This window comes from Nannobrachium achirus (genome assembly GCF_963921795.1).
Source record: "Nannobrachium achirus genome assembly, chromosome: 19".
NCBI classification, from domain to species: domain Eukaryota; kingdom Metazoa; phylum Chordata; class Actinopteri; order Myctophiformes; family Myctophidae; genus Nannobrachium; species Nannobrachium achirus.
This window is the reverse complement of record NC_137826.1, coordinates 5,138,874-5,158,260: the sequence shown is the minus strand read 5'-3', so window position 1 is coordinate 5,158,260 and position 19,387 is coordinate 5,138,874. Positions and strand designations below refer to the sequence as shown.

Genomic DNA, 19,387 nt, shown 5'->3' with positions numbered 1-19,387 from the left:
GTAGCTTCCGTTAGTACAACTTACTCATTGTGGTTGGTATGTTGCCATCTCATAAGGAAAGGTGTTACACCACACAGCAATGGAGACACGCGATGCTGCTCTGCTGCTCTCTTTCTTTCTATTTGTGTGTGTGTGTGTGTGTGTGTGTGTGTGTGTGTGTGTGTGTGTGTGTGTGAGTGTGTGTGTGTGTGTGTGTGTGTGTGTGCGTGTGTGCGTGTGTGTGTGTGTGCGTGTGTGTGTGTGTGTTGGGGGGGGGGGGGGGTGTATGGGTGTGGGTGTGGTTTGTTTGTTTTCATTGGTGGAGTTTGAGCTGTCATATGCAATATAACAGTAGTGTCTCTACGTTTAGGGCGGTGAAGATGCGCATCTTCAAGTGTCGTGACCCTATCAAACTGTAAGATGAAATTAAATCATAAAGGTACAAATGGCTGTAGTTATATCTGATACTGATACCATTGAGCTCCAAGAGGAAGATCCAAACTACGAGAATGACCCCACAGCAAGACCTACTGAAGCAGAGGGACATTATGACCGCCTTGATCTCCAAAAGATAGACGACGCAGTCTATGAAGATCTTCGACTGCAGTCTGGTAAGATTACTGTTGCTAAAACTAAAAAAGGTTTCAAAAATAGCAGATATACAGTACAGTAGCTTTTAGGCCTACGTACATAAAGTACATCTGCTATTTCTTATAACATTTTTGATTCATCTTGAAAGTGTGCAAGCTACTGGTTTAGAAGGTAATTGTAGAATCGGCCTCTGGTCGTAAAGGGATATTTCACTTGGTCATTTTATCGTTTACTCTGGCTTTTGGGAGCACCCCAGACAGTTTTTAAGTTGCATACTGCCCCCCTAATACGTGAGGTCCCGTGTAATTACACAAAATTATTTTATGAAGCTATTATCGCCCCCCCCCCCCCTATTTTGCTATTGTGTGTATAGGTTTATGTGATGATGTGATCAATAGTCTAGCCTGTATATAAAATAAAGCCTAATACAATGGAGGGTCACGTTGTCCCCCTCCTTCTCGCCGGCAGACCAAGAACTTGAACTTATAAAAACTGCGGTAACACTTTATATTAAGGATGCTTTATGTTTATAATCATGTATAACAGCTTATAACAGTTTATAACCACGTTTATAACGCATTATTAAGTGCTGGTTATAATGCGTTATAATGCAAAGTGGAACAGCACATTATAACTACCATAACTTACTTAGTTATACAGGCACATAGATAAGTGCTATAATGTGTCATAATGCATTATAACCAATGTGTTTATTAAATATAATAATCATCAATAATATGCTATAGCATGACTTTGAGACCTTTAAGTAAAGTGACAACATTAATTAATGGTTATTAGCAATTGTATCCTATTATAATACCTTATAGCACAACATAGTGACCTTTAAGTAAAGTGACAACATTAATGAATGGTTATTAGCAATTGTATCCTACTATAATACCTTATAGCACAACATAGTTACCTTTAAGTAAAGTGACAACATTAATGAATGGTTATTAGCAATTGTATCCTACTATAATACCTTATAGCACAACATAGTGACCTTTAAGTAAAGTGACAACATGAATTAAAGGTTATTAGCAATTGTATCATACTATAATACCTTATAGCACAACATAGTGACCTTTAAGTAAAGTGACAGAATTATTTAATGGTTATTAGCAGTTGTATATAGTATAATACCCTATAGCATTACTTTTACTTTAAGTTAAATGACAATAAATATTAAGACAAAGAAATTCTCAAAAACATCTTTATTTCACTCATTGGCATATCTCAAATATGGCATGTGAGCTAAACACAACTGTCCAAACTACACAACAAAGTGTGTATACTGGAAATATAGGTAAACAGTTGCTTTTCCTAGCTTTACTCTGGAAAGTCTGAAACTCTAAAATTACAAAATGACAGAAACTCATGACATACATTATACAACATTAAAATAAAATGAAAATGATATGTTGTATCACTACAAAATAACATACACAAATAGTTTGAGGCCTACAAAACATTTAACCAACACAAACATAAGAAGCCTAATAAGCTGTTATATACAAAGTCTAAAACTTCACATAAAAGACCATAAGTGTGACTACATGTCAGCATTACAACCGCTTTTAAACATAACCTACTAAACAACAAAATAAAAACAAACTGTAACATAAATTAGCTTATGCCTAGTTAGCATGGCTACATAGCAGCTAGCATATTAACCAAACATACTGTACAGTTCACACTTGAGAACTAGAAGCAGTGCTCTTCCGAGCACAGGTCTCCACCAGGCCGTGCGTCCTGGTGGTGCTACTGTATAATAGGCCAATGTAAAAAGGGTGGCATATTATGTTCTTCACCTTAGATCTTTCATGGCAATCGGACGCTGCATGCATGATTTGAAGCATTGTGTTCCAAAAATGTGTTTTGCTAAAGTCTACCTGCTGGTGGCAGGCCAATGTGAAAAATGAAGTATTTGTTCCTTGACCTAGTGGGAAAATGTGTGGCAAATGTCACGGTAATCGCAAGATGCGTTGATGATTTGAGGCATTTTGTTCAAAAAACGGAGCAATCCTGCAAACTTTGGAAGCTAATATTAGCCAATCAGGATGGAATATGAAATATCAGACGGATCGGACTTGATCACATGACTATAGAGATGCTGTGTACCGATTTGCATGATTTTTGGATAAAATCTCAAGGAGTAATATCCAAAAATGTGTTTTACATAAGTCGGCCCAAAGGTGGCGCTATAAAAGGCTTATGTTAAAAATGCAGGGCAAAGGTTTATCCTTTGCCTCTAGGGAGTGCGCTTACAAAGTTTGAAACTGATCGGTGGAGTTATAGGTAAAACCACAAATCAGCCTGTTATAGCGCCACCATGAGGCTGATTTAAAAGAAAAATAAGTTGCATTTCTTCCTCTGCCTAGTGGGAACGTGTGTGTGCGATTTCATGATAATTGCACTTTGCGTTTGTGATTTGAGGCATTTTGTTGAAAACGGCTCAATCCTACAAACTTTGGAAGCCAATCTTAGCCAATCAGGATGGAATATGCAAAATCGGACAGATCCGTGTCGATCACATGACTGTCAAGATACTGCCTACCGATTTGTAGGATTTTTGGACAAAATCTGTAATAGTGCACTGAAATGTGTTTTGCGAACATCGGCCACTAGGTGGCGCTAGAAAAGGCCCATATGAAAAATTTAGGGCAGAGGTTCTAGATTGGCATCCAGGGAATGTGTGTGCTCACTTTGGCACCGACCGGGCCAACGGCGACTGAGATTAGGTGCTCACAAACTGCGAGGACGCACGGACAGACGCACGCACGGACGGACGCACGGACGGACACACGGACGGAGGGGAAAACATACTCTCCCTCAGCCTTCGGCTGGTGGAGACAATTATGCACTCATGAACTATCAAACAAATGCACACTTCTATGCTAAAAAGCAGCTTACAGACAATGCCATGTGTAAGCAAACCATGTGTAAACCATGATGACATCATATGAAGGACAGCAGCAACATGCGGCAATATCTTGAGAGTGAATGAGTTGTGCTTCCTGTTTGCACTTCCTGTTTGTGAGGTTATCAAAATAAGATGCAAGTTTGCAAGTACACAGATCCAGGGGTGTCAAATATAATAAAAAACAAGTTGGAAGGTTACATTAGACCTTTTTCAAGAGCTCAAACATTATATACTGATATATATATTGAATACACAAGTTTAATTGAAATGCCAGTTTCAAAATAAATGTGCACGAAATTACAATTAACCTTGAAATGTTGAGACAATCCACATTTTTTTTCTAAAACTAATCATAGCAGTCAAAGCAAATAATTCAATCTTACAATCTAATAACAACCTAAATAAATTAATACCACTAAAACTCTCATTTAATATGAAACCTTTGTCAATACATTACGCATTTTCTTTTTGACAAAAGCATTCTTCCGAATCGTGTACGGTCAGTTTCATATTAAATGTGCATTTGAGTGGTATTTGTTTATTTAAGGTGTCATTAAATTGTAAGATGTAATTAATTAATACTCATAGATTAGATTTATTGTTTTAAGGTTAATTGTAACTTCCTGCCCATAAAATGTGAAACTGCCATTTAAATCAAACTTGTGTATTCATAATGTTTGAGTACTTGAAAAACCTTCCGACTTGGTTTTCAAAGCAGTAAGCATGAGGCAGTTCTAGGCCACATCTGTTTCTACAAGACAGATGAGTGTTAACTCATGTATACCTTAATATTTGTACTATACTTTTAACCACCCCCTGGTGGTTGTTCTGTGTATTTGCACACGCATCTTATTTTGATAACCTCGCAAACAGGAAGTGCTTCTCATTCATTCTGAAGATATTGCTAGAGACAGCTGCATGTTGCTACTGTCCTTCATATGCTGTCCTTCATGGTTTACACAAGACATTGTCTGTAAGCTGCTTTTTAGCATAGAAGTGTGCAATTGTTTGATTGTTCATAGGTGCATAATAACTGCTATGTAGCCATGCTGCTATGTACTGTAGTAGCCATAAGGTATGCTGATTCATGTTACAATTAGTTTTTATTTTAGTTGTTTAGCATGTTTAAAAGCGGTTGTAATGCTGACATGTAGACACACTTATGGTATTGTATGTGAAGTTTTAGACTTTGTATATAACAGCTAATTAGGCCTCTTATGTTTGTGTTGGTTAAATGTTTTGTAGGCCTCATACTATTTGTGTATGTTATTGTGTAGTGATACAACATGCGTGGTATAATTTTCATTTGCATAATTGTTGTATATCATTCTCATTTCTGAGTTTCCGTCATTTTGTAATTTTAGAGTTTCACACTTTCCTGAGTAAAGCTAGTAAAAACAACTATTGACCTCTATTTCTAGTATTCACACTTTGTTGTGTAGTTTGGACAGTTTTCTTTACCTCACATGCCATATTTGAGATATGCCAATCCGTGAAATAAAGATGTCTTTGAGAATTTATTTGTCTTATTTTAGTGTCAATATATGATATGATACAACTGCTAATATCCATAAAATCATGTTGTCACTTTACTTAAAGGTCACTATGTTGTGCTATAAGGTATTATAGTATGATACAATTGCTAATAACCATTAATAAATGTCATCACTTTACTTAAAGGTCTCAAAGTGATGCTATAGCATATTATAGGTGATTATTATATTTAATAAACACATAGGTTATAATGCATTATGACACATTATAGCTAAGTAAGTTATGGTAGTTATAATGTGCTGTTGCACTTTGCATTATAACGCATTATAACCAGCACTTAATAATGCGTTATAAACGTGGTTACAAACTGTTATAAGCTGTTATACATCATTATAAACATTTATAACGAGTGTTGCCTTATAAGCACGTTATAATGCATTATAAATGAGCTTATAAAGCATTATAATGCATTATAAAGGCATCCTTAATATAAAGTGTTACCAAAACGGCTTATAAAAACATCATTTTGTCTTGTCAAAAAAAAAGAAAGAAAACATCAGCGTCACATTGACAACGTAGGATATTAATTAAAACTGTTCTGAGCCCGCCGATCGCAAAATTGATGCTGAACGTAATGCTCTCAGCAAATTGTAGAATGTAAACTATAATGAAAATAAAGAAGTTTAGCCTCTCAAGGTTCAATCCATCACGAAATAGGCCTATCCTTTCGGAACCACTCTCTCCGCGGCTATTCTGCTCTGAGATGTGGTTCCTGTTCATAGCATGCCCAAATGAGTTTTTTCCGGGGGTAGTTCGCCAGGTTATCAACCGCTCTTACCGTCACAAAGCGTTGTATCCAAAAAGCAATGGTCCTATACCCGTCTCTTGCATCTCTACTGTTTTAGTGGCGGGGGTAATCCAAGCGTTGTATTGAAACAATACTTTAAACACGCTCACTTTGTCAGCCCGGTCTGTATTTTTTGTCAGCCTGTTGCCATTTCTCGCAGGGAAATCTCGCGACACGCTCCCATTTCTCACTTGAGATTAATGGCGAGTCACATGATTGTGTCTGTAACATTTCACTGGGAAAACAAAGCCTAGCCGTCCGGGGAAGAGGGGAAGAGAAACCACGGCCTGGCGGCGACTTTACCGGCCCGTCTGTGCGTTCTAAATACACACTGTGGTCGGATGGCGTATTTCCCGCCCGAAAAATAGCATCCTAAATATAAGCAAAGATTTACACCATGGTCGGAGGTGGCGTATTTCCCGACGTATTTCGAGCCTACATTTTTTCCTAAAAACATTGCTGAATTTGACCCCGACCTTGAGAATTGTCCTAAATGCCGGTAAGAACAAAATATGGACGTATTTTGGTCGTAAAGTGCTTGATGAATTGGGCCCAATGAGTCCTCACAGTCAATTATATTTTATATACAAGAAAGCATTAACCATGCAAAATAAAATAAATAATGCAATATTAAAAAGACAAGACACAAGACATATATCGCCCATTTTAGGCACCAGCCAGACGCAGCATGTTGTTCAAGTGCAGCAAATGAGGAACAGAGGAGGGGTGCAAAGTGTATTTATTCTAGTGTATGTGTTCAATTGGGAGGGGCGACTGGGTACCTCGTGCCTGGTTGTGTGTGTGTGTGTGTGTGTGTGTGTGTGTGTGTGTGTGTGTGTGTGTGCGTGCGTGCGTGCGTGCGTGCGTGCGTGCATGCGTGCGTGCGCACTCACACTCAAAACGCGCCTGCAATGTAGTGCATTTGAAACTACATTGCAGTGCACATCATTGGGTGATCACTGCTTGCCTCCTGTGAATTGTTTTTTTTTATTAGTGGCCAAGCCACGAAGTGGCAAAGGCCACTCATTGATATTGTACTAATAATAATAATAAATATAGCTGCAAGCAGCGATAAAGTGGCCAAGCCATAAAAAAGTAGGAAAGGAATAAAGCAGTGGGAAAAAAGCAGGAAAAGCAAGAAAAGTGGGAAAAGGAATCAAAGAAAAACTGGAAGCAGTGCGCACCGAGCACAGAGAACAGGTCTCTGGCAGGTAAGATAGGTTTTTTTGGCCTCCTGGTGGCTCTACTAGTAAGACACCTGAGGGTGACTTGCGACCTCAGGGTGACATGCGACCTCTCCCTAAAGGGCGAGGTCGCGCCAATTCTTGGCCATCTGGCCAACCACAGCGTTTCTCTGACAATTCTAGTTGTTGTCATTCCGGGGGGAGTTTGTTCATGTTTTTAAGAGGGTATCAACCCTTGGAGGCACAGGGAGAACATGCAAACTCCACACAGAAAGGCCCTATCGCCAACCCCACCTAGGGTGTGGGCACTGATGACGCGGAGGGAGGAAAACGTCGCCCATATATGTCCTTAATATTGTTGAGATAATATCCTTAATAATGTCCTTAATATTGACAATATAGGAATCTCCATATATGGGCATAAAACGTACGTAAGTAATGCCAAGCAGGGCCTTGGTGAGTTAAGTGTAACCCGTGTCTGGACAATAATATAGTTACTAAAGACTAGGCACTCAAATAATGTGTGGACTAGATAAGCAGAAGACTCTAGAATCGTGGAGGGAGATGGTTGCTGTTTGTACAACAGAATGAAGCACAATGAGACGGATCTAACTTTCAAAGGTAAGAGATAGAAGTTTGTTTTCTCTTTTGTTGTTAGTTTCTCTATACCTTTTAGTTGTATTTAGTAGCAGACAAAGTAGTGAAAACAACTGCTGAACTTGTAAAATTGTATCAAAGAAAGTAATAAAATATCTGGACAACCAAAATGTATCTGATTAATAACCCTGCTGTCCCTGGTTCCACAATGTTTTGCCTATTTATCTCTGTTTTGTATTCGCAGTGATGTCATTACGTGCGCATCCCGCATCAAAAACTCATTCAAGTCGCCCTGGGACTCATTCATGTCATGATCCTGGGGTCCCGGGGATGCGCCTCCATTGGAGTCCATGTTAAAATAATGTACTTCTTCTACTTAAGTTGCTATATTAGTTTAGATAGTTTAATTTGTTTTGTATTGTGTAAGATAAACACTGTAAAGATTTATTATCAGTTAAACCTGGAACAGCTAAAAACAATTTTCACTAGTGGTTCTCAAAGTGGGGTCCTGGGTCCTTGAGGGAGTTCCAGGGGGTCCCCAGATAAATGATAGTTAGGAACCAAATAGAACTTTATGGGTCTGTAACTCGGTGAACAAATGGAACCAAATGGACCTGTTCCATTTGTACTTTAGTATTTTAACATTTAATATAAATTGGGGTCCTAGTGATATAAATATAATTAAATGGGTGTCTGTAGCCTAGTGTATTTAGAAATCCTAGTTTTAAGTTCAAACATTAGCCAAATTGTAAAATAAATATAAGAAATAGGCAAACATTTTGAAAATAGCTGATCTACAAGCTCACAGCGCTCGAAAACATTGTATTGAGGACGCAGTAACATCACTGTATTGGCTTATTTTATTCTCTGTACTGACCTATTATTATCTTTAAAATGTAGTTTGAAGCTATATTAAGGTAATCTATTATTGTTGTTAGCTGTTGGTATAATATTCCTACAGCGGAACCAGGGCTCCTATTTTAGTATATCATTTTACACTCAAATTGAGACCTCTTGAAAAACACCAAAACGTAGAACCGACTTCAATGAAAAAATAAAGGAAAAGGTAATCTGAATTACGGTAAATCCCAAATTATAAACAGTCTAAATTCTTATCTTAAATTCAAATCAATCAATTACTGTAGATGTAAATCAAATATCAACAAATGCAAACATTTCAATTGAACCAAAAATCATTCAAGTCAAGTTACAATCAATCTTTTTCTTTTTTTCTCTCTCGCTCTCTTGTTTTTTTATCCTCCAGTTTGTTCCTCTGTTCGGTTTGTATGGTCAGTTGACCACTTGCTGCTGTTTGCTTTTGCTTAGATTTCTCTGGTGTGTAGGGATGAACCAGGCAACAGTATTTGTTCTACCACCATGTAGACAAAGGCACACTTAAACTCTTTCCTCTTCTTTCAGGTTACAGGTCGACTCTCAAGGGCCGCTCGCCAGTCTGCATGCTGCTTTAGGACTCCAGGAAGGATGAACAGGCTGCAGACGATTCCAGCATCCAACTAACAGTTCAATTCCAATAACCAAAAAACCCGGCCTTGAAAACAAAGCCAGAAGACTCATTAGTAGTCTTATTTGACTACAGTTATCTTACTGAGACTGTCCCCCTTATTGAAGTGAAACCATCATAATAAACAAATGCTTCAAAAGTGTCATTTCCTATAACACCATGCTCACAATTAAGTTACTTTTAGTGGTATTTTAGTCAAGTGTAGCCTTACCAAGGGAGATGCCTCAAAGAACATTGCTGGGCTTCTGTGCAGTGAATGTAGAAATAATCATTAGCAGAACAAAAACGTTTTTTGCTAGTTTCTCTCTCAAAGCTTATTTCTAAATAAACCTTCTGGTTTTGCTCAATAAAGTCACTTCTCAAACAAAAATATCCGTTGATCACTTCAAAAAGAATTATTTTCACTCAGACAATCCCACAGCTCCTGTCCTCTGTCTCATGCAGGCTATAGCTGTATTCCAATCCGAAGGGTTCGCACTTTGAAGTGCGCATTTGAAGGGCTATGACGTCACTGGGCCGTGCCATGTGTAGGGCTTGTCCTGTGAAGTGCACTCCACAGTGCCTGTGGAATGGGACAGCGCTACCAAGTGCATAGCCGAGAACTTCTGGTTGCAAAAATCATTTCTCCGCCATTTTTTCCTCCGCGGTGCTTTTAAACTACGTATTTTACCTTCTTAAACGCCCAAACTGATTTTTTTGTGAGGCGGAATTAACTTTTACGACAATTTAGGATATTTTTAATTTTTTGGGGGGGTCATAATTCACCTAATAATTCACAGCTATTTTGACGTTCGAGGATAATTGAGAACCAGCATCACTCGAACCGAGGCGGGCAGTGAGAGTCATGTCATCCGTCCAAGGCATTCGATTTTCGGCTTGGGATGAGCGTTGCATGTCCTGTTGCTTACCTGCTCTACAAGCTCACAACGCGGTGCAAAGCGACGCTTTGTGAGCTTGTAGATCTGCTGTTTTCACTAGTTTGGATCCAGGGCAAACTAATTTCTTTTTTGGGTCACGTACAGGCTAAAAAGTTTGGGAAACACTGGCTATAGACCTATACATGATTGTGATATGATGTATTGTGGCTACAACTTTCAGACAACCCGTTTCAAATAGTTTTCTGTTGATTAGATATTAAAGAAACTTCTGTTTTTGGTTTTGTCATAATTAAAGGTCTGACAGTCACATAACTGTATGATGAGATTGTTCTGAAGCACAAGATCATTAAATAAAATAACAGTTTATTAACACGCTCTATTACAATTCACACTGTAACTGTAACATGTATCATGATATTCATATTATGCTTAATGTAAAAGCGGCATCGGAATTAACATCATTTCAGGTCATTTATTTGACAGAGAGGAATATGAAAAGCCCGACCTTCGTTTAAATGATTCGTATAAGGCTTATTGTGTGATATGTTTGTGGTTGAAAGTGTGTTTTCCCTGCCTCTCTGTGAACAGACTCAGGGAATCACATCACCGTAATCTGATCATCATCATTAATAGCAGCAATTAAGCAATACAAGCCCCAAAATAAAAACGCAACATTTCATATCATGGTCAGGCATAATTCATAGTAAATCATAAAGCAAACATTCAAATTGCTTCAACGCATAATGTAATTCTTTTTAAGGAAATATGACAAAGATCTGAAGCTTTATTTAGTTATTAGACTGAAGACTGAATGCCGAGTTCTAACCCACAGATATTACACTAGGATACATATAGGCGAATAGACCTATTTGATCAAATGGACCCCAATACAGTATTTTCTCATTCTGAAGTGTATAGGCCTATAACCAAGCAGAAACTGCGTTCTGTTTCCCGACATGGAAGGTTTCCTTTAGCACATGACATAACTACTATGCTGTTCTTTTATGTTTCATACCGTTGCATTATAGCAGGTTGATGATCACCCGCAACATCGCGGATGACCAATCTAAATCCATTGCTTTCAGCTGCCACAGCATATACAGTAAGCCTACGTTTGTGGTGCATTGGTGAGAGAATAAAACATTTACACTAAATGTCATTTAGCTATTACAGTTCTGAGCCTCTGTTTTGTATATTACAGAGCAGTGGAGAATAAAGCAAAAATAATTGTTCCCCCCGTTTATTTATTTATAGCCTATAATGCGAATTTAGGACTAAATCACAAATTGTCAATATGCTATTAGCCTACTGTTTCACGTAGCCTATTCATAACATCTGTAATTAAGGGAAATACTCTATATTCCCGATTTGATGTTGCCATAGCCTAGTAGGCCTACTCTCCATTTCTATTTTCAGTTCATTCTGATGTTTGATTATATTCTGAATTGGTTCCTCGTTTATTAGTGGACACGTTCACACGTATGGGCCACACGTTGTTATAATAGTTAGTTAGTATAATAGTTATAATAATTTTAAACAACACTCAAATACCAAACCTGGTGCTCGAAGTTCTTTGCCACGGGAACTCAGTGGTAGTTAGATTGTTTATTTAATTGGAAATAACATAACGCACATATACAATACACTGGACAATCTGAATTAATAACGGTATGCTCAATAGAATATGCAATGAATGGTATAAATGGTATAATGGTACAAAGTGTTACTTGAAAACATTAAAAACAAAACATTCAATCAAGCATTATACAGAGCCAGAGGCAGTTTCTTTCCTGTCTAATCATATTAAGAAAACAATTTGATGGATTGCCTGTTAATTAAGACACAACAACAAATCATATGTCAGTCATGTTCCACCACCAATTCCAAGGGAGGGGAGCAGAGCCGTGGAGCCGAGAACAGGTTGCCTTCAGAGGGATTCGATGCGTAGAGCTGCCCGCCCCGAGACGAGACACGGCGGTTCTCAGAACCTTCCGACAACGCCGTTGCATATATTTTAAATAGTCATGATTAATTATGAAGTTTATACACCTAAATACTATACCGAAAACACCTTACAATTAAACTCTGTGGCACCAAACAGAAGTTAGACAGCTCTTTTGTGGATAAAAGTTTAATGCGATGGACAGCAGACACTGTTGTTTTTGTTTTGATCCGGGTTGAATCGTGGAGTCGCGTTGCATTGTGGGACGCTGCTATCCAACGAAGTGCTTGAAGTGACCATCGGCTGTACGCTTCAAAACGGGGAGAAAGTAGTGCACATTCCAAGGGTAGGTTACCCTAGGTTAACGCGGTCTACTAAACGGGACAGCACTAGGCGCGGCCCAGTGACGTCATAGCCCTTCAAATGCGCACTTCAAAGTGCGAACCCTTCGGATTGGAATACAGCTATTGTCAAAAACAAGGAAGCATGTCTCTACACTTCCTGGTCTGAAAAGCACCTGATTGGCTAACTCAGCCAACTCACAGCAAGCAAAGTTCTTATTGGCTTACAAACGCCCCCTTTTAGATTGACTGCTGCTCTCACCAATCACACTCCATGTCATGTTACCACCATCATTTTAACCCCTGAATTGCCAGTTCAGTTCAGAGATGACACTGGGTTTAGATTATTTGTTGTTTCGTTTTTCCAGCACATATTTAGGTCACTAGTAAATATGTTGATATCCTATTTATTTGTTACAGAGTAGAAAAATGTTTTAATTATTCTCTCTGTTCATCCTTAAGTCATTTAACCCTGGGTTACATAAGGCCTTGGTTCAATGCCTGTGGATCTCCATATATGGGCATAAGGGGGTACCCTAACATTCTCATTTTCGGCCTGGGATTTATGACATCAGAAATCTCCATGTATGGGCATAAAAGGTTGTTTCTTTTTCTGGGAATGACCATATATGGACTTTTTTTATTTTATTTTATCCTTTATTAATAATGATATGTATCCATATACAATAAATGCTATGCCCATACATGGAGATGGGCATTAAAAAAAAATTACATTAATTAATAATGCCAAGCAGGGCCTTGGTGAGTTAGGGCCTTGGTTTGATGCCTGTGGATCTCCATATATGGGCCATATGTGATGTGGTACAGAATGACTCATATATGGGCATAAAAAGTATGTCATGTGACATCACTTCCTGTACAGACAGTCAGACAGACAGCCATTGACTCCGGCCTAACAATGGCTACTGTCTATGACGGTAGTCCCATATGACATGATGGACTGGACTATCTCCATATATAGTGTTCTCCACATCTCCATGTTTAGGCCAAACAGGTTCGCTCCATTTCTCCATGTATAGGTCCAAATGCCCAACGTTGAGCTTGACGCCCCCATATGCCGCCCCGTATCAGATCGGAGGAGGATACAGCACATTGCACCTCATCCATCTTTTCTTCTCTCTCCTTTTGATATCTTTATCCTCCTCCTCCTTTTTTTAATTTTTTATTCTTCTCTTTTTTTGTCTTTCTTAGTCTTGTGTATCCTTCTCTTTTTTTTGTCTTTCTTAGTCTTGTGTAGCCACCCCGTACAGGAAGTGATGTCACGACTCACTGACATCACACTGACATCACTTCCTGTACAGAATACGTACGTACACTCAAGCGACAAGGTTTTTCAGGGTAAATGCGACCTTCGGTCGCAATAATAGGCCAAACGGCAATCGGACGCTGCATGCAGGATTTGAGGCATTTTGTTCCAAAAATGTGTTATGCAAAAGTTGACCCGCTGGTGGCGCTATAACAGGCCAATATGAGAAGGGTGGCATCTGTTTCTTGAGCTAGTGGGAATGTGTGTGCAACATTTCACTCATTTTGGATAAAATTTGAAGGAGTAATATGTGTTTTACATACCATCGGCCTCCTAGTGGCGCTATAAAAGGCAGATGTGAAAAAATGCAGGGCAAAGCTTTTTCCTTGGCCTCTGGGAAGTGCGCAAACAAAGTTTTACACTGATTGGTGGAGTTATAGGTAAAAACACAAATCGGCCTGTTATTGCGCCACCATGAGTCTGATTTGACACTTCTTCCTCGGCCTGGTGGGAATGTGCTTGCACAGTTTCATCAAAATTGCATGCTGTGTTCATGATTTGAGGCATTTTGTTCAAAATGCACCAAATCTGCAATATTTGGAAGACGATCTTAGCCAATCAGAATGGAATATGGTAAATCGGATTCCTTTAGAGCACATGACTGTATTTTCAGACAAATCTGTTGGAGTACTGTCCAAAAATGCAAAAAATCTGCTTCATGGTGGCACTAGAACAGGCCTATGTGAAAGATGTGTAGCAGAGCATCCAGGGAGTGTGTGTGTGCAATTTGGCAGCTGCCGGGTCAATGGCACAGGAGATTAGCTGTTAACAGATGGACGCACGGACGGACGGACGCACGGACGGACGGACGGACGGACGGACGGACGGACGGACGGACGGACGGACGGACGGACGGACGGACGGACGGACGGACGGACGGACGGACGGACGGACGGACGGACGGACAGACAGACAGACAGACAGACAGACAGACAGACAGACAGACAGACAGACAGACAGACAGACAGACAGGGGTCATAATATAGTCTCCCCATGCCCTCAGCTACAAACTGCTGCTGTCCTGGAAGTGGAAGACAAGACAAGTAGGTCAGGAGTGGCTTATTGTCAGTATCAGCCAGTAACATGTGAAAGCCTGTCCATTGCATTGCAGTAGACCCCTGGGAGATTGATTGCTGAGGTGGAGCGCCACATCTACTGTACCATCAGCTCCCAGTAACTACTATGTGCACAACTTGACACACCCAAACCATGTTACTCATACATTGAGTTAGCAATGCCCGGGATCATACCCATGACCTTGTGGTCCAAAGGCAATGAACCAAAGGTTCATATTTCTAAAACTGTACACAACTTGTATGCAAAAGACTGTATATTCAATGAATTGATCACTAACTATTCACCTGGACAGATTATGATGCTGTACATGATGTCATTGTAATCCTTGGCCATCAAAACATAGGTGTAGACATCACATATTCTGTATTATCATGCTTGGTTCAGGATGATGCAAAATACATTATTTGGTAATGGCCGATATTAAAACAGCATTTTCTCGAACCACTACACTAGACAGCCATAGATATTGTATCAGTCATGTTTGTTTAAAAAAAAAAGTTCTGAAAAGTTCTGACACTAGACAGCCATAGATATTGTATCAGTCATGTTTGTTTAAAAAAAAAAGTTCTGAGTGCCTTCGATTAAACAATGATTTAATCACTGTTTGCCACGGTTTCTGAAATGTGTGTGATTGTATTCTTTCACTCAGAACAGAGAAATGACAACCGCGGTCATCACTGCAATCAATTGCACAACGGCCGGTAGACAGGCGTAATTTGACCAATATCTAGGGTGTTGCATGGAGTGGAGTTTGTCCAGGGTGCGTGAGAAGATTTTGTTCAAAACAGAGCACTCCTGCAAACTTTGGGAACCAATCTAAAGGGCTATCCATACTCTCTCCGAAACTGAACTTTTCATCAGAAAGGTCCAGTTCAACTACAAAATGACGTTACTCGCAAGTTCTGAAAAGCATTACCCCGATTTAGAGTTCGGAAAGCTTCACGTCGGAAAGTCTAAACTCTCAGATGAAAAGTTCAGAGAGAGAGAGAGAGTGTATGGACAGGCCTTTAGCTAATCAGGATGGAATAAGATACATCTGAAAGGCCTGTTTCGTTTAATGACTATAGATATACAGTGTACTGATTTATGTGATTTTTGGACAAAACTTGTAGTACTTGAGTACTGTCCAAAAACGTGTTTTGCACAAATCGGCCTCCTGGTGGCACTATAAAAGGCCAATGTGAAAAACTTGGGGCAGAGGTTCTGCTCTGGCACCCAGGGAGTGTGCGTGTACGGTTTCGCTGCCATCGTGCAAGAGCGAAGATATAGTCTCGGCCATGCCTTTCGGCCTGGTGGAGACAAAAATACCATCACTGCATCAAAATAATCAACAAACTATGACCACCGGAGAGACAGGTGACAGCCAGAATGTAGACCTACCGGGGAGCAGGATGGGTTGGCGCCCCAGCCTGTGAGGAAGAGGCCCAACAAACCCACGGTGAGCCCTTTAGGAGGGCCACTCAGGAACCGTCAGTAATGTCTGGTACTGGGAGTCTGGTGAAACACTCAGATCCTGGACCTGGTGAGAGCAGGAGTGGACCTGGTCAGAGCCTAGTCCTTCCACGTGCCAGATTGCCTCTCCCAGTCTCTGCAGAGTAGTTCCGGAGCGTGGTCCTGTCTTTCCCAAATAGGACTGACCGTGGGTAGCTATACTGGGACGTAAGCCGGGACTAGACCCTATTCACGGCCCGCCCACTCAGCAAATTTCTCAGCAACTTCCTGGTGCTGACGTCAGCTTTGAAGGGTAAACTAACACAGAAATCGCTGGACTTAAAGCCAACAAATCATTATTTCAGATTCAGATTCAGATTCAGATTACTTTATTAACCATTGTGTAATACACATAGGAATTTGCTTTGGCATACTACATTTTTGCATTCAAATATTTTTTTCACATATAACATAAAAACAAAAAACAGACAAAAACACCGACAGAACGCAACACGTAGTCACCACAGCAGCCATGGGCGGCGCTATCTTGGATCGAACGGTAAAGTAAATTATAATGCTTTAGGCCTTTTACTATCTTGTGTTCTTGATCATGCTAGCCGTATTTTACACTTTACTATTCAGAAATTGCATTACATTTTTGATTTCTGTGTTAACTCTATGGGCTTTTAGGGTTTCCCTTTCAAAGCATGACGTCAGCACCAGGAAGTTGCTGAGTGGGCGGGACGTGAATAGGGTCCTTTGATCAACGCGGGCTGGGTCACCTGGATGCTGGATGAGGGGTATGATGTTACGAGACCCGAAACCCCGATGAGTTCAGGCTACATCACTGATGATACGTCCCAGGTGCATCCATTTGATGTTTTTCCGTTAAATGCTATACAAACTGGTACATTGCCTAAATTATTAGATAATATAAGAAAGAGACAAACATCTTACAATAAATGCGAGAAGTCTCTGCATGCCTCGCCCCGACCCAATGCGCGGTTTTCCGAAACCGGTGCAAAACGTTCGGAATCTCCTTATGCAGAGCTGATAGTTGACATTAGGCTGTTCCGGAGGAAATCGGCGCAAGCGCTGACTCATTGTGACATCACTTCATAAAAGGCTCTGACATCACGTACGCCACATGGTCAACAAAAATGGACGCATATAGAGAGATATCTCCGTATATGGGCATAAAAGGGACACAGACAGATACAGAGATCTCCATATATGGGCATATGGGGATAAAATGGACGCAGATAGAGTATGGGCATAAAAGGGACACAGACAGATATAGAGATGTCCATATATGTCATCAGTATGACGTGTTCTGATGTTCATATATGGGCATAAATGGACACAGGCAAACATATGGTCAAAACGGCTCTTATGACAACAGGTATAATGAGGTTTGCATTAAAGGGAAGGGCATTCACAGAGATCTCCATATATGGGCATAAGTGGACAAAGGCAAACAGATGTCAAAACGGGTCCTATGACAACATGTATGATGGGGTTTGCATTAAAGGGTGGGGCATTCATTCCCTATTTCAAGTTCCCCGCCGTAGCAGGTAGTGCAGTGCCTGGCCTCGACCCGACCCGATACGCGATTTTCCGGAACCGGCACGAAAAGGTTTGGATTCTGATGTCTGACATCAGGGTTTTCCGGAACCGGCACTGTGTCTGCATAGATGTCCATATATGGGCATAAAATGGATGCAGACAGACAGATACAGATATCTCCATATATGGGCATAAAATGGATGTTGACAGATATCTCCATATATGGGCATAAATGGACACAGGCAAACAGATGGTCAAAACGGATCCTATGACAACAGATATAATGGGGTTTGCATTAAAGGGCGGTACATTCATTCCCTATTTACATCGTTCCCGAGTTGGCCAGGTCGCTGACTAGACGCTTCTAGTTTTGAAAATAGACAATCTACAAGCCCACAACACCACACAACGCGAGGCACTGTGAGCTTGTAGATCTGCTACCGGTATTTTCACAATAATCTGTGAGAATCGAGTCAAACTAAATATAATGCCTCAATGCCATGAACAGAGGTCATCGCCATGCTGGCTTGTGGTGGGTGAATCCTCTAGTAATGTTTGCACCGTCCGTCAACCATCTAGCCTAGTTCCAGACCCTGAATCACTAGCCACACCCCTTTAAATTTTTGTTTTGGCGATTCAGGGGTCTAGAATTCCTCTCATTGAAGAGGCCTTCCTCGTTCGAAAATCCGTACGGCGAATCAGCGTCGTGAGACTTGTGAATCAGCGTCTTGTGATCAGCGTGGGTGGGGGTTTCCCAGAACTCATGTGCGTTTCCAAGTAAACCAGCACCGCCACCGCACCGCGCATCGCATCGTGGTAAAATGCGGTAAATTGCAACCGTATCTCGCTATGAAACACCAGTAGCAGGCATGTTATTGGAAGCGTCAGCCAAATATCCAGCTCAGGAACGATGCAAACTGTCAGAGAGGGACGCTATACATGTTCAGAATCGCATTTACCAAAGAGGACGCTACAACGACTTTATGTCAATCATTTATTTGAGCTAAAGTTTACAGTAAAGTTATCATACCAAAATATTGATCATGCAAAGAGCTCCAGTTATAAAAGATAAAAGTCTTTCACTAAAACAATTAAGTTCAGATCGGACTCTCAGAGGTAGAGAATAGCAGGGTCGCGGGGGTGTTAGAGAGGGAGGGAATGGGAGAGAAGAAGAGAAGAAGAGAAGAAGTGAAGTTTTACTCCACGTGCATGCTTGTTTTGTTATTTGATGACCTGGCTCAATAAGTCCATCCCCGTAGCCTAAAACAACACTTGATTGGTCTATTCCAGTCAAGGATCCCTTGTGCGAGACCCTCACTCGACCAGGAGGTGGCGCTGTTGTTCTTCTGAGTCAGAGGATACTTCCGCCGTATCTCTCATCTGACCCCTGGGTCATAGCAAATAGCTTCCACCCAGACGCCTGCCAGGGAACGGACCTCGGAGAAGCCAGGTGTGCGGAGGAGAAACAAGATAACATTCATAGCGGTTGCCACAAATCGTCTACTGTCTCAAAAGCTAGCCTAGGAATGTCTGGGATGAGTTCCGATGCACCCGACCATGAACACTAAAAGATAAGTTATGTTACTGGCCTCTCCAGCCACACATTCAAAGCTTAAAGGGTAGAGGTAGAAAATAAAATAGACTTTGCACATAAGCTCTAATTTCACAGTAGAATGATAATACAGTGT

General features: G+C 40.5%; 1 protein-coding gene across 1 annotated transcript in view; it reads left to right on the top strand.

Moving 5' to 3' along the window:
• Positions 1-349: 349 nt before the first annotated feature.
• The window catches only part of LOC308304160 (uncharacterized protein), a gene marked incomplete at its 3' end in the record, with an annotated part of 35,718 nt that continues 16,680 nt past the window's right edge, over positions 350-19,387 (top strand). The window contains exon 1 of the mRNA XM_080748719.1: positions 350-590. Within this exon, the coding sequence (XP_080604845.1) occupies positions 425-590 (166 nt within the window). The 5' untranslated portion in view covers positions 350-424. The remainder of the gene's footprint in view (positions 591-19,387) is intronic.